We start from the raw sequence: 14,740 nt of genomic DNA, 5'->3' as shown, positions 1-14,740 counted from the left end.
AAATATGTGTTCAACGAATAAATACCTAAATAATCCCTCTACACAGACAGAAGCCATAACTTTAACCATAATGTGCCTTTGGGGGACAAGGGAGCTAAGAGAATGATGCTTCCTTGATGCAGCTGAAGGATTGCAAAGTTCTCCCGTCATTCCCAGATGAGAAATGCTTGCCACTGGGGTGTGTGGACTGGAGAGCAGAGAAAGGGCCCGCACGGAGCCTGCACACCCAGCATCAGTCACAGTGACTGACAGCTGAAAGGGCCCGGGTGCCCATCCCAGGTGAATGGATGCAGAAAATGGGGTGGGGGGTCCACACAGTGGAAGTTCACCCAGCCTTAAATGAGAAGCAACTCCACACAAGTCACAACATAAATACACCCCGAAAACATACTGGGCGAAAGCCAGGCACCAAAGGTTGAGTACTGCAGAATCCACTTCAAGGAAATCTCTAGAAGAAGCAAGTCCATAGCGATGGGGAGTAGATTACAGTTACCAGGGTCTCGGGGGGGGGAGGGGGGCAAGAAGCAAGTGTTTAAGGGCGAGAATTTCTACTTTACAAGATGAAAAAAAATGTCTGGAGGTGGACAGTGGTGGTTGAACAACACTGTGACCGTGATCAATGCCACTATGTAGCCCAGAAAGTGTAGTGGGATTTTGCGTCTCCAGGGTAGCACCACAGTAAAAGATGATACACTGTGTTCTGATTTTTAAGAGCAGCTATTCAGCCTCCCTGGTGGCACAAGGGGTTAAGTCTCAGGGCTATCAGGCTATCACCAGTCTGCGGCCTGAGATCCTGAGATCGCTCCCCAGCCAGGGAACAAACCACAGGGCACAGCAGACCTCTCCTGTCTCCCCACTGCTCCCCTCAGCAGCGTGTCTCAATAGATCTGCCTGTTCTGCTCCCTACTCTGTCACTGATGAATAAATAAATAAATCTTAAAAAAAAAAAAAAAGAGCAGTTATCACTTGTCGCTGGCTCGCCGCTACTGAGACGTGCTCTGGCAATTTCTGCGTCAGAAAGCCCATTCTCCTCCATGCAGTGGGGAGGACAACGGCGCAGGGCTGGGGTTTCAGCACAATGGCCCTGCTCTGGGCAGGCTTGCCCACCCGGTGACTGGCGGCACCCCCACCCCAGCACAAGGGGGGTCTTCCCCTGAGTCTGTGGAAAGGACGAAGGGTCACTGCCAGGGCCACGAGCACATCTCACAGGTTGCAAAACACTTTCCCCTCAAGGCAGTATATGGTCCAAATGGAAAAAAGGGGCAGAAAGGTGACCCCAGATTCCGCAGGTTTGGTCTTGAATTCTGCACTGGGTCACGAACAAGTCCCGGGCGTGGGTACATGGAAGGCTCTGCCTCGCACGGATTCACACTGCGGGCAACAGTGTCCAGGGAATATATTCAAAGGGGGAGGGTCACGCAAAGTCTGTGCAGGGCTGTGGGCAACACAGGCCACTGGATTCTGAAAGCAAACGGAAGTGTTGGCACAAGGGATGGCGAACGTGCCCAGGAGAACTAGCGCTTCGGGCCCCAGCTGGGAAAACTGTCACCCGCGGGGCAGATCTGTGCCACCGCCTGCTTTTATAAATAAAGCTTTACTGGCACAAGCCTATTCAATTCCACGTTGTCTACATCTGCTCTCAGGGTGTGATGGCAGTGACATCAGATAGCACAGGACCCCTGAGCTGCAAATATTTACCCTCTGGGATTGAGAGAAGTTTGCCCGCCCTAAATTACATCATCAGGGAAGAGTCACCCCCTTAGCTCCCTTGTCCCCAAAAAGGGCATTATGGTTAACGGCTTCTGTCTGCATAGGGGAACTACTTATTTCTTCGTTGAACACATATTTATAAGGTTGGCAATATGGACAAGGTACCCAGGGTCATGTCATAAATCTGCTCCGGTAGGTCCAGATAAAAAGCTTTTTTCCTTATTTTGAAGATTATCATTACTAATCGAGGCCTTAGGTATTTGACATTTTAGAGCACATTTAGTGCTGGCTGCTCATGAGCTTACCTAAGGCCCTTCAATGGTCTTCGACTGGGGAATCAGCACTTTTTCTGGAAAGGGTCTGACAGCATTTAGGCTTTGCAGCCTACATCTCTGCTACAATTACTCAGCTTTGCACTCGTAACAGGCATAGATGTTATGTTAATGACACGTGACTCTGTGTTTCAATAAAACTTTACTTACAAAAAACAAGCAGGGGCCACACCCAGCTGTGGTTTGCTGGCCCTGCTCTCCATGACACCTAATCCATCGTCATCCTAAACTGTCCTTGTAAGTCGCCTGATGTCCTTTTGGACTAGGACACAACATAAACAAAACACTCTGACTGGACCAAAATTCTAAGTCAGAATCATGCTACCCCGGGGATGTGCCCCCGTCTCAATGGTCACTCACCTAGAAATGACTTAGCGACTGCCTGCAGGGCCTGGGAAGGCCAGGGCATGAACCAGTCGATACTGGTGTTATTCACCAGACCTGGAAGAGAGCAGAGGGAGAGATGATCGCTCTGGGACCCTAGAATGCTCAAGGACAGACACTGTCTTCGGCATCCAACAGACGGTTGGACGCCTGGGACAGGCCCAAGGAGAATGCGCCCAATGCAGGGAGTCTCAGCCTCAGCACTATGGGCAGCTGGGCGGGGCACTCCTGCTGGAGGGGCCTGTCTGCACCTGTGGGCTGCTCACTGCCGTCCCTGCCTCTATCAACTAGATCGCAGCAACACACTCCTCCCGTCCCGTCAGCCCCATGTAACAGCCCAAAATTTCCTCGGGCGGGGCTCGTCCCAACTGAGAGCCCCTCTCCAGAGGCAGGTACTGGCCCTTCTGTTAGGGGGAGAGGATGGCCCGAGCAAACTCTGTACAGGCTTTGTGGACGCCACCCCTACTCCATCAAGACACTGGGAACTACAAATCCCATGATCCCCATAGGGAGGTTGCGAGGACCTAAGGGTGGAGTTAAGCAGCCATTTTCTCTGTTTGTAAATAAAACCAGCCACGTTAGGGGGGGGTCTGGGTGCACTTGGCTCGCGCTCTTGGCCAGGCAGGTTTGGTCTCAGCTGGTCATTTGGGATTCCAGTTCGGCGGAATGGGTAGGACACATTTAAGAATTTATCTCCCTCTTTTCTCTCTGAGTTGTACATTTCCTCATTCCCCTTCCCTTGTAAATAAACCTTTTGTTAACTTTGTGTGTGCCTGCAGTGTGAGTCCCTTTTGAGGGCTCGGTGAGGACCCACAGTCAGGCAACCGTTTTACATCGGGGTTGCCCTGTATCACTGCCACGAGCCCAGAGTGTTCCCAAATGGTAAAGGGCACAGAGTGAAGCTGCAGGTGCCACAGGCCTAGCACTGGCACCGCAAGCATCATCTCTGGGTGTCCGAGGGATGTCCCCTCCCGTGGGTGGGGCGGGGCTAACCCCACATTGCAGGACCCACGTGCCAACCTCAGGACCACCTCATGTTTTCCTTTGCTGGAGGAACCCCAGGGGAGCACCATGCCCCAATGCAGGGCCCTGGAGAAGGCGCAGCGGGGCTGGCAGCCTCAGCCCCAGGGCACCTGGGAAGTTTCTGCAGCGGGTCCTCAGGATGTCCCCCACCGGTGACATGCCCAGCACGATGTGCAGATTGTTGGCACTCTTGTTCACGAAGTACTGCCACACGGACTCCTTGGCCGGGCCCACACCCTGCTTCATGGCCTCCGGGCCCAGCTGGCTGAGGATGGACTCCTTCTCGTCGTCGGGGAAAAGCGCAGGGACGATGCCTGAGAAACGAAATGCACACCGGGTTCGGGGCACTCGGGGCTCTCTCTCTCTGGCCCCGAAGTGACAGCAGCACCGTGTCCGGGAAGAGCGGGAGATGCGGCACCCAAGCCCCGCCGCGCGGCACCCAAGCCCCGCCGCTGGGGCCCAAGGCCTTCTCACCCGCCCGCTGTGTAAACAAATCCCTTTGAGCCTCGGCCTCCTCATCAGTGAGAAGGGGCGATAAGCACTTCCCGCTTGTGGTGAACATTTCCATGGGGCTCTCAGTGGAGGCAGGGGGCAATTGTGTCCCCTTAAGAGGCATCTGACTCAGTTCCCAAGACTGCAAGAGACAGAGAGCACCTGGCCCTGGTTCCGGCGGCAGAGGCGCAGATCTGCGGGGTGTCCTAGGTGTCCAGGCCCACCCCTAACAAATAGCCATCATGCCCCTCGTGCCAACGTCGAGAGGCCCCACTGCGCTGCCAAGGGCAAGGGCTTGAGCGAACAGCAGCCCCACTATGCGAGCGAGGCCTATTAAAAGAGGCCCTCCCAGCCCTCGCGGTCTTCACGGCCACCGCATGCAGATGCAGAGGACGGCGGGGGTGGCCTTCACGAGCTCGCCTACAAGTTAGGGACACGCCTGCAAACTCTGATGCCAGCCCAGGAGGTGGCGTGATTGGCCATGAGCAGGCTGGGCCATAGGGGCCGGGCATTGGGGAGCCAGGACCCCGACAACTCGGCGGGCAGCTTCCTGGGAGGGGGAGACCCCACGAGACAGTGAAGATATGGAGGAAGGGTGGGGCTTGGTGCTAGACAGGAAAGAGGGGTTCTTTGCTTGTGTCCCCCCTTCCTTGCCAGGGGTCCCCCTTTTCCTTTGGAGAATCCTCACCCACCCACGTCTGGGTGGTTTGGGTGGCCATGACCTACCCCAGGCCTGCCCAATCAGAGCCCTGCAATGAGCGTGTCAGGGCAGGAGGAGCCACGCGGCCCACCTGCCGGGCGAGGAGCTGCGGGCCTGGGGCTTCTGCGGCCTTTTTCAAAGATTCTGTTAGGACAAGCCAAGAAGGCAAGTGGGAGAGAAAAACGGCAGAGCCCAAGGAGGGCAGAGACGAGTCATGAAGACAATACCTGAGCGCCCGCATCCACCAGGCCCCGCCTCTGCCAGCGAGCACGGCCTTCCACCTCCCGCGCCCTGCCTTCCACAGGGGCCCCTTGCCACGCGTCCCTCGCGTGCCGGCGCGGAGGCAGATGAAGACAGGGAGAGAGAGAGGTGCCAGGCAGTGGGGGCAGCGTGGGCACCGTGCAGAGCAGCATGCATACGTGTGCCCGGGAAAGGAGGGGCAGGGCCAGGCGCAGAGAAGCCAGTCCTCAGAGACCCGGGGCCTCCTGCCCGGGGAAGGGGAGCAGGGGCGGGCACAGAGGGGTGGTGTGGGAGGCAGGAAGACCAACACGGAGAGGGCGGAGAAAAGCTGGGGTCGGAAAGAAGAGCAAGCAGGAGGTGGGGATGTGACCGGAGCAGCCGTCACGGAAGATGATCTGGATTGACCTTAAAAAATGGAAACTGGAAATACCGAGGGTCCCCGCGACCCCCCCCCCCGCCCCCACCCGGGGCGTCGTCCAGAGGCTGTGAAACCGCCAGCTCCAAAGACACGCGCTCCTCTGACTTTCAGGTTTGCGAGGGGCAGCAGCGCTGGGGAGAAGGTCAGAGTAAGGGACGCGTGGGGGGAGAGAAGAGGAGCTCCGGCCAGAAGGGACGGGAACACGAGGGAAGGGCCGGGCTCCGAGACACGGAGAAAGCAGGACTCGGTGGCAGAGGCTCGCGCCCGCCCCACGGTGCAGGCCTGACGGGAGCGAGGGGGGCAGCGAGCGGCAGCAGGCGCGCAGGGCAGAGCCCGCGAGACGCGCGAGCGGCCAGATTCCCGCTCGTCCAGCTCCGACTTGACGGTCTCTCGACCACAAGCAAATTAAAAATAAAAATATCTTTTCATTAAATACCGATGGGCTCCCGGGCAGAAGACGCTCACGCGCCAAGCTCAGTCTGCGCCGCCAGAACAATGTGATGGGGACTGGCCCCCGGCTGGACGGGGGTCCCTACCGCCGTCGTCGGTTAGAGGGGCTCCCTCCACGTTCCCCCGCCAACAACGTGGTTCGTGCTGAGCACCCGCTCCCCCTCTGCCGGGGCCCTCCCTGCCTGCGCCCCCACCCGCGGGCGGCCCCTACCCGAGGTCAGCATGTTGTTGATGAGCTCCAGGAAGCTCTCCTCGGCCACGTGCGCGTCGGTGAACAGGAAGATCGTGGATTTGTTCTCAATGCCCAGCTTCAGGTAAAGGTTCTTCAGATCTTCCCGGAAATTGCTCTCAGAGTAGCCCCGGCTCAAGAGGATCTCAAACACCTGCCGACACAGGCCCGCGGCCTCTGAGAGGTGCCCGGAGCCCGGCCCTCGGCTGGTGGGTAGGGGGGTGAGGGACGGCGGGACACGAGCGGGGACCTGGGCCGGGCTCAGGACCCAGGGAGTGGGAGCACAGGGGCCGCGCCCCACATTCTGTGCTTGCACTGGTCGGGGGTGGGAGCTGCAGGTGTGGGAAGGACACCCTCAGTGTGAAAGTGAGTCATGAGTTAACTCAGGGCCGGGAGGCAGAGGACAGGGAAGGAACACGACACACTAGCGCCGCCTGTGTGCGCACCCCACACCTGGGCGAGCCCGCGACAAGTGCGGGGATGTGCAACGAAACCAAATCTTAATGAAGTAACCCTGCTGCACACAAGCTGGGGACGCGCACAGGGGCTGGCGTGTAAGTCACGGCCTCTCGGCCACGCGCTTCTCTTGGCTCGGGGAGGAGTCTAACTCCTCCGCCTGGGGAGACAGGAAACCGCCCAGGTTCACACTGAAGAGCTGGCCCCTCCGTCCTGCCTCCCCTCCTCCCCCTCGCACACACCTCCACGCTCACACAAGCTCACACCATGCACGTCCACACACTTACACACCCACACAGCCACACAGATGCCCACGCAGAGTCGCACATAACATACACTTGCACATGAACCCTCACACAATCAGTCACTTGTACACACACTGACACACTCACACACGAATTCATACACTGTGCACATGCATGTGCACGTCCACACACTTTCACATAGTGATCCATTTGACACTCATATGAGCTCACACACCCACATGCACACACATTGGCGATCACACGCTTGTTCATACTCCCGTGCTTTCAGTCACACGTGAACTCACACACATGCTTTTGCAAATGCACAGCCACGCCCTCGATCTCGCACGCACATTCATACCCACACGCTCTCACCCTCAAGTCACCCACACGCACAGTCGCACAGACCAAGGCCGCACAGTGAGTCACGTCTGTCGATACTTGCAGACGGGGCGGGGGAGTGTAATGCTAAAGCGTTTAGGGTTTCTTTTGGGGGTGCTGAAAGTGTTCTAAAGTAGACAGCAGTGATGACTGCACGCATTTTCTAAAGATACCCAAAATATCTTTGCAATGTGCACTGCAGGTGGGTGCTGGTGTGGCCTGGTCCTCAGAGGGCCCAGCAGGTGCTGGTTGCGTGGCCAGGGCATGAGCCGTGGGCCACGGTCACAGGGTCTGTTGGATTCGACTATGAAGACACTGAGCTGTGAGCTGCAGGGTGACTTCAACATCTGCGTGTGCTCCCGGCGCCAGAATAGGCTCGAGAGACCTAGTCCTGGGCAGGCGGTGGACTCACCTCACAGCCGGCGGTGAAGGCGGCCAGCCTGGCCAGGGACTGCTTCCCCGAGCCCCCGACCCCGACCAGCAGGGCGTGGCCGCGGTCCAGGCGGATGCTGCGGTGCACGCGCGTCAGGTGCTCCAGGGCGTCGTCAAAGAGCACCAGGTTCATTTTCGTGTTGCTTTCGTTATATTCCTCAAGAATTTCCTGAGTGGAGAATGACGTTGGAAGGATCGCTGGATTTTAAGGGACAGACCTCCCCTCCACTCCCTTTTGTCCATGATCCAGGGCAGAGCAGAGAGTTTTCTGGATGCCACAGTCGTGGACGCCATCAAACCGCTTGCATGGGGCAGGGGGGGGAGCGGGGGGGGGCGGAAATTGCACTCCCTCCACCACCCCTGGGATTCCCATCTACTGGTTTGTGGTACCCACAAGCCTCCACTCACCCACCAAGCAGAGAGCGAATGTCAGGAAACAAGCAACTCCTGACGCCGCGCATCAGTCCGAGCCCCCCTCCCCAGGGGCTGAGAAAGCGAATCCTGGGGGGGCACCATACCACGGTTGTTCCCACACACCATGGGGCGCGGGACCTCCCAAAGCCACGCTCTGAACCTGGGGACAGGACGCCAATCCCGGGCACCCAGGCGACCCTCGGGCCACGACTCGTGCTCGCTCAGGGGAGGGGGACGTGAGCCCCGCCCACCTGGAACAGCGCCTTGGCCGCCTCATAGTCCTGGATGTCCTCATAAATTCTAGCTTCCTCTTCTTGCAGCGCCATCCGGAAGTCTCCGAACAGGATCGGGTCCCTCATCACCACCTCCACGTCATCCGGGAAGTGCTCCGTCACCAGGTTTTCTATGTGTCTTTGTACCTGATGACATCAGACAGCTTGAGGACCCAGCCTCAGTGCACAAGTGCTGCTAAGGCTTGTCAGAGAGCACGCTGGGATCATCTGAAGTGATTTGCATTCAATGTTTCCCCCAATTGCTGCAAGATACTTGATAACCCAAGCCCCTTTACCTGCTGACTCTTGCTGTTAGTGCCTACTCTTCTCCACCCCGTCTCAGTGCGCTAACCCTCACCGGGGGGTGGGTCCACACCTGCCTGCTCCCCACTCTGTGCACTGACCAGTTCCTTGTCCGTTTTGTTGATTAAGCGGTCGTGGAAGACTCTCAGACACTCGTTCCTCCAGACCCTCACCATCTGGGCCACCGTCTGGAACCTGTGGGCAGGAGGGGTGAGAACAGCCACAAAGGCATCCAGAAAGAGGGGCCGTGTTATTTTCAGATGGACGCCTAAGAGGCAGAGAAGGACATCTCTGTTGCCCTTCACTCCCCTGGTCTCACATTCATGAAAGGAATCAACTGGTTAGTGGGCACAGATGTAAGAGTAAAGTCATTGCTCGTAACCTACCCGCTGTAGGGGAAGGAGAGACATCACCTATAGATGCCACGGTGATACAAAATCAGCACCTGACACCACTTGCTCCTACTTGCTGGAAGAGATGAGCTTAAAACTGGCGTTGGGGCCACTGGCAGCACCTTTTTCTAAAAACCTCCTCTTTCTGGCCCCAGTTCTGGAATATTCTCTGGTCTCTGGCTAAGGTCCCTGGCTCCACCCAAAACACCTGGAGCTGCCCTTCCTGACTTTCCATGCCACACCCTCAAAGCACCAGAGAATAGGGTTGGATGCAGGACTAGTCCTTTATTCACTCATTTTTCAGTTTTTGGGGATCCCTAGAGTGAGTCCACAAAATCGTGCTTGCAGATCTACCTACATAAAGTAAATACTAGTGTAACTATGTAAGTCTGGTCTTTTTTTTTTTTTTTAATTTTCTAGAGGCATGTCTTATTTATCTATTTGTTTGTTTGTTTGGTTTATACATGCACTGGGTACAGTCAGAAGCCGGGAGGGTGAGAGAATTCACCAGAGCCAGAGTGGGGAGCAGAGCAGGCAGAAGGACCGAAGCACACTGCTGAGGGGAGCAGCGGGCGGCAGGAGAGGTCTGCGCGCCATGTGGGACCCTCCTTCGGTGGCCGGGGAGCAGCCGGGGATCGAACCGGCGCCGCAGAGGCCGCGGGCAGCTTCACAACCCAGCGCTCAACCGCTGCGCCACCTGGGAGGCCCTGTAAGTCTGGTCTTAAAGGGGAAACTTCTTTACCTAGACCTCAATCCCTCTCTGTGCTCACGTCTCTCAGAGACACACACAGCCGAACCCACCAGCAGGCAGGACAATTGGGCCGAACGAGTAGACGTCTCCACGCAGGCAAACCCCAACTTCGGAAGTGAGAGCAGAGGGCAGCAGAGAGGCCAGGGGTTCACACACCTGCCCACACGCCCTCACGCCACCTGTCTTTCGATTCCAGCACTTAAAAGCCACCAGGCCTTAAGCCAAGCACTCTTTCCTTCATTTAGCAGAAACCAAAGACTTCGGATGATCAACTGATACATCAATTCATCAAATTCTCTCATAAGGCCTCTGCCTTAGAAGAATAAAGAAAAAAAGCCAAACCTAGGTACCGGGTAAGCGCAACATACAGAGCAAGTCAGGACAAACTCACCGCTCTGGGTTAGTGAGGACGAGACCGTTGAAAACCCGCGAGAGGTCCCGAAGGTTGAAGATGTAGTGGAACTTGGACGGGGTGGGAGGCAGGTCCTGCACGATGCTTTTGTAAAGTGTCAGCGTGCAGAAGGTCAGCGTGTCGGTCATGGCCACGATGCTCTCGTGGAACACCTGGAAATGAAAGGGTCCCCAGGTGACCCGCCTGCTCCATGTGGGCGCCAAGTGCCAGGAGCCAGGCCCGCAGCCCCCCGTCATCTGAGCTCATGCACGTGAAATGTCCAGATGAGGCAAATTCAGAGACGAAGGCAGACTGGAGGCCACCAGGGCCTGGAGAGTGGACGGGGTTACTGCTTCGGGGGTGATGATGTTTCGGCACTGGACGGGAGGTGGCTGTGCAGCATGCTAAACATACTAAGTGCTGCTGACCTGGAATTTTACCACAACTTTTAAAGAGGGAATCAGGAAACAAAATGACAAGACCAGAGAAACTCATGGTCCCATGTGCTCTGGTTCCCTAGATTTTTACACTCGCTGACAAGCCCACAGGATGTGAACCAATGCCCCAGGCCCGCTCTCAGCCTAGGAACACACATGGACCCACCAGGAGCCCACACTCGTATGGACAACAGCGGCCGCTCCACACCTTGGCCTTGGCCTTGGCCACCTGGCGCCCGAATTGTGCAAGGCCAGGATCGGGACGTCTTTACTTAAATGAACAGGCTCCATCCATGGTGCCAACTAAATCATAATGATGACAGCTGCAGCTAGGAGGTAGTGGGGATCTGCTGCGTGCTGGGCAGGGCGCCTCACACTCCACATGCGTTGCTCCCCCTTAACCCAGAGGACCCAGCACCATCCTATCTCCCTATTCGAGATGAGAGTGGGGCCTAGGGGAGCTCAAGGGACTTGCCAGCAGCACAGATAGGGGACTGGCTCCAGATCGCCAGCCCCCAGTTAACCCCCTGCTGAGCTCAAGGTGGCAAGTCATGACTTTCAGGGGCCCCCTTCTCCCTAAAACCACATTAGATTTGGATTTCATGACTCACAGTATCAGTAGGAATATAATCCAGTTGGATTATATTCTTCTTGTGTTTTCCCCTGGGCTTGAACGAAATTAGAACGTCCTGAAGGCGGATGGCCACAGTGTGCCTGCCCACGCTTGTGCCCAGCACCGGGCCTGCCCACCTCGACCGCCAACGAAAACCAAGTTACCGAGGTGTGGCCTTTCAGGATGGAGAAATAAATTAAATGCAGAGACTCCTCAGAAGGAAACAGAATATTGAAGACGCTGAACAGTGAAAGGAACCTCGGATCGACTTCATTGCGGCCGCCCCCAGCCTTCCCCATGGCGGCAACACAGCCAAGGTCGCGAATGTTCTTGCAGCTCAGCTCCTTCCCGCGGTCGTACAGGAAGCCCTTCTCCAGCAGCAGCTTCAGCAAGGCGATCGGCTGCTGAGTGCCGTACTCATCCACCTCGGGTTACGTGTAAGGAACGAGAGAACGTGGTGTTATAAGACAGAACCTTCTGGAGCCTCTGCTGGCCATCCACACTCTCTTACTCCTCTTACTCTCAGAGCGCTCTGGCTGCAGGTTCACAGGGCTTCTCACAGTTTGCAATTATATATTCATTTCTCATTATTTTTAAAAGTCTGTCTTCCTTGCTGGACTATAAGCTCCATGAAGGCAGGGACTATGTATGTTTCGCTCACCATTGCACACACCAATCCCATGGGAGGTGCTCAAAAAATATATATGCCGGAGGCTCCCTGGTGGCCTAGGGGTTGGTCTCAGTGCCATCACCACTGTGGCCCAAGTTCGATCCCGGCCCGGGAGCTGACCCACACATGGCACAGCAGACCTCTCCTGTCTCCCCGCTGCTCCCCTCAGGAGTGTACTTCGGTCAATTTGCCTGTTCTGCTCCCCCCTCTGTCTCTGGTGGATTCTGTCACCCTCCTGCACCTCTGGCCTGTACCCCAGTTCTTCTATGCATAAATAAATAAAATAAATCTTTAAAAAAATATGTGTGTGTGTGTGTGTGTGTGTGTATATATATATATATATATATTACATATACACATGTTAACCGGGTGGGTGGATGGATGGACAGACAGGAGGATGGAGGATGGATGGAGGATGGATGGAGGATGAATGGAGGATGATGGATGGAGGATGGATGGAGGATGATGGATGGAGGATGGATGGAGGATGGATGGAGGATGAATGGAGGATGGATGGAGGATGGATGGATGCTTAGTTTGCACACAGAACATTTGGAGGCTAGATTTTCAGAAAATCCAGGGGAAATGGCTTTGTGGAAATGATATAAATTTAAATTCCAGTGTAAGAAAACTTTGCTCCTCTCAGGCTTTGACCCAGGCATACTAAGTTTCCCCTTCCTTGGTAAATCCAGAGGAATTTGGGGGCGTGTCTTCCCTTGTGATTTCCAATAGCTGGAGCTGAGAGCAGAACTATTATCAAAAGCACAGCTCCTTCAGAGACGACTCAGCTCAAGCACACGTTGGGCACAGAGGCTGACCACTGCCAGCTCTACTCCTTCAACCGGGGAGCAAAGAAAAGAAACCGGGGAGCACAGTCCGTGGGGAACGCCCCAGCACACAGTCCTAACCAGGGCCCGCCGGGGCTGTGCCCATCCACGCTGGCTGCTCACACTCGCCGGCCCCAGGCCCATTCGGCCACCGAGCACAGCTCTTGCCCCCGCCAGGAGCCCCCACCTTTGGCATGTTCAAGTCGTCCATGAACACCAGGAGGCGCTTCCCCATGGGCGGCCCGTACGTGTCCTTGGTTCGCTTTTCCACATTCGCTTCTAGATTTCTTTGGATGTCCATGGACGTGGTGCGGGAGGAGAAATTGACCACCAGCACAATCTGCAACAGAGGATTCCAGGCGGCGGCTTTGCTTCGCAGCATGAGGCCATGCACGCCCGGCTTCTCAGATTCACTGGCACCTGAACTGACTTGTCTGTAAGCTAGTGAGAGCGTCCGTGGGTATTTTCGAAGAACTACAGTAAGAATTCTTTCCCTCTGGAAGGTTACATGAGGCAGTGACAGGTGCCACCTGTGGGCCTTAGGGACAAAGGGCCTGGGGCAGGGGGCTGGTTCTGCACGGTGTTAGGGAGGGACCTGAAAAAGTCATTTCACCTCTCAGAGCCCCTTTCTTTTCACCTGAAGCCCTGGAGGGCAGGAGCATGTCATGATTCAGTTTTGCTCCCAGACAATTCCCAATCACCCTCCCCTCCTGTAAACACCCCTGGGTGCCCCACACGGCATGGGGTGGTTCCAGCAGCAGCCGGCAGAAGAGACAGCCTGTGGTTTCCTCGGGCATCAAAGGCTCGGGTGCGTCTGCTTTGCCGTCTGTCCCAGACACTCCCTCAGGGGGGAAGCCCGCTGCTGTGTCAAGAGGGTCTCAGCAGCCCTGGGAGAGGTCCCCAGGGTGGCGGGGGGGGAGGGCCCGCCATCTTGGAAGAGGTTCCTCTGGTCTCGGGAAAGTCTTTGGATGAGCACAGGCCCGGCCAGCCGCTGGCAACCATCTACAGCATTGGCCAGAAGTGCCGCCAGGCCGCTCCCACAGCCCTGACACACACAACAGACAAGGTCACAAGGCGAGCTGCGTCAGCCGCTCTGTGTCCAGCAACTCCTCACACAGCTGGACAGGCACAGGGCTCAGCCACACGGACACCTCTGAGAAATTTGCCATGAAGCGGTCGGGTCATTGTGCGAACGTCCTGAAGCGGGAGGCACAAGCCTAAAGGTGCCCCCGTGACATGCTGGGCTGGATGGGGTACCCCTGGGGACCGCTGTCCTGTGCATGGCCCCTCAACGACCAAAACATCGCGAAGCGCCCGTGACAGTGGATGTGAACAGCAAGAGGGACTCACATTAGTCTCTTCGTTCAGATTTTTGAGGAAATTCTGGGTCGTGGCGGTCTTGGAGGTACCAGATTCACCAACCAAAATGACAGGCTGCTTAATCTTCACCATCTGCTGCAGGATCCAGGTGGTGCAGGTCGTGTCCACCGTGTGAACTGAGGGACGTGTGAGGAAAGGGGGGCGTCATGGGAACAATGCCATGGGGAAGCAGCGACAGCAGAAACCCCCAAGGTGGCCTGAGGTGTGGAAAAGGCCTACTCAGGAGCCCTCCCACCCTACCCTCGCTGTGACGGCTTCATGGGGGTGTTGCTCACACCCCACAAAGTCCACCCACGGGGAGCACACAGTGTGAGCAGCCTGCCATAGGCCATGGCCGTGCGGCCCTGCCGGCTGAAGACCTGGCCGAGGGACACCCAACCCCGCCTGAGCCCAGCAGCCCAGCTTCCCCACTGCTCACACCAGCCCCCATTGCAGGATTCCCTGGCCAACAGCCCCACTGAGGAGAGCATAAATCCTAGAAGTCAGGTCTGGCTCCTCCTGCGTGGCCAGTTTTGAATCCTGACTGGCTCCTGGGAAATGGGCATGCTGAGTCACCCCGTGAGGACCAAGTCTGACGTGTGGTGAAAACATGCAGCCTCTGTGTGACCCACACAGCCAGAGGAGCGTTTGGAACATGGCTCACCACAGAGGGTCTCACCACAGAGACATCTCACCGCAGAGACGTCTCACCGCAGACACGTCTCACCAGAGACATCTCACCAGAGAGAGTCTCACCAGAGTTTCACCACAGAGACAGACATCTCACCACAGAGACACCCGAGGTCCTTGGTACCTCAA

The 14,740-nt window shown here is 56.5% G+C and overlaps 1 protein-coding gene across 1 annotated transcript in view; it reads right to left on the bottom strand.

Moving 5' to 3' along the window:
• The window catches only part of DNAH10 (dynein axonemal heavy chain 10), a 106,989-nt gene that overhangs the window by 33,522 nt on the left and 58,727 nt on the right, over positions 1-14,740 (bottom strand). The window contains exons 45-54 of the mRNA XM_037511308.2: positions 13,913-14,058; positions 12,750-12,902; positions 11,230-11,490; positions 10,016-10,188; positions 8,583-8,676; positions 8,158-8,325; positions 7,473-7,661; positions 5,961-6,132; positions 3,560-3,763; positions 2,403-2,483 (exon numbers count right to left, since the gene is read on the bottom strand). Of these exons, the coding sequence (XP_037367205.1) occupies positions 2,403-2,483; positions 3,560-3,763; positions 5,961-6,132; positions 7,473-7,661; positions 8,158-8,325; positions 8,583-8,676; positions 10,016-10,188; positions 11,230-11,490; positions 12,750-12,902; positions 13,913-14,058 (1,641 nt within the window). The remainder of the gene's footprint in view (positions 1-2,402; positions 2,484-3,559; positions 3,764-5,960; positions 6,133-7,472; positions 7,662-8,157; positions 8,326-8,582; positions 8,677-10,015; positions 10,189-11,229; positions 11,491-12,749; positions 12,903-13,912; positions 14,059-14,740) is intronic.

The sequence above is a fragment of the Talpa occidentalis genome, unplaced genomic scaffold (assembly GCF_014898055.3).
Source record: "Talpa occidentalis isolate TD23 unplaced genomic scaffold, MPIMG_talOcc4v2.1 talOcc4.14, whole genome shotgun sequence".
Lineage (NCBI taxonomy): Eukaryota > Metazoa > Chordata > Mammalia > Eulipotyphla > Talpidae > Talpa > Talpa occidentalis.
Note: the sequence above shows the minus strand (reverse complement) of the source record. Positions and strands in the feature narration are given on the sequence as shown.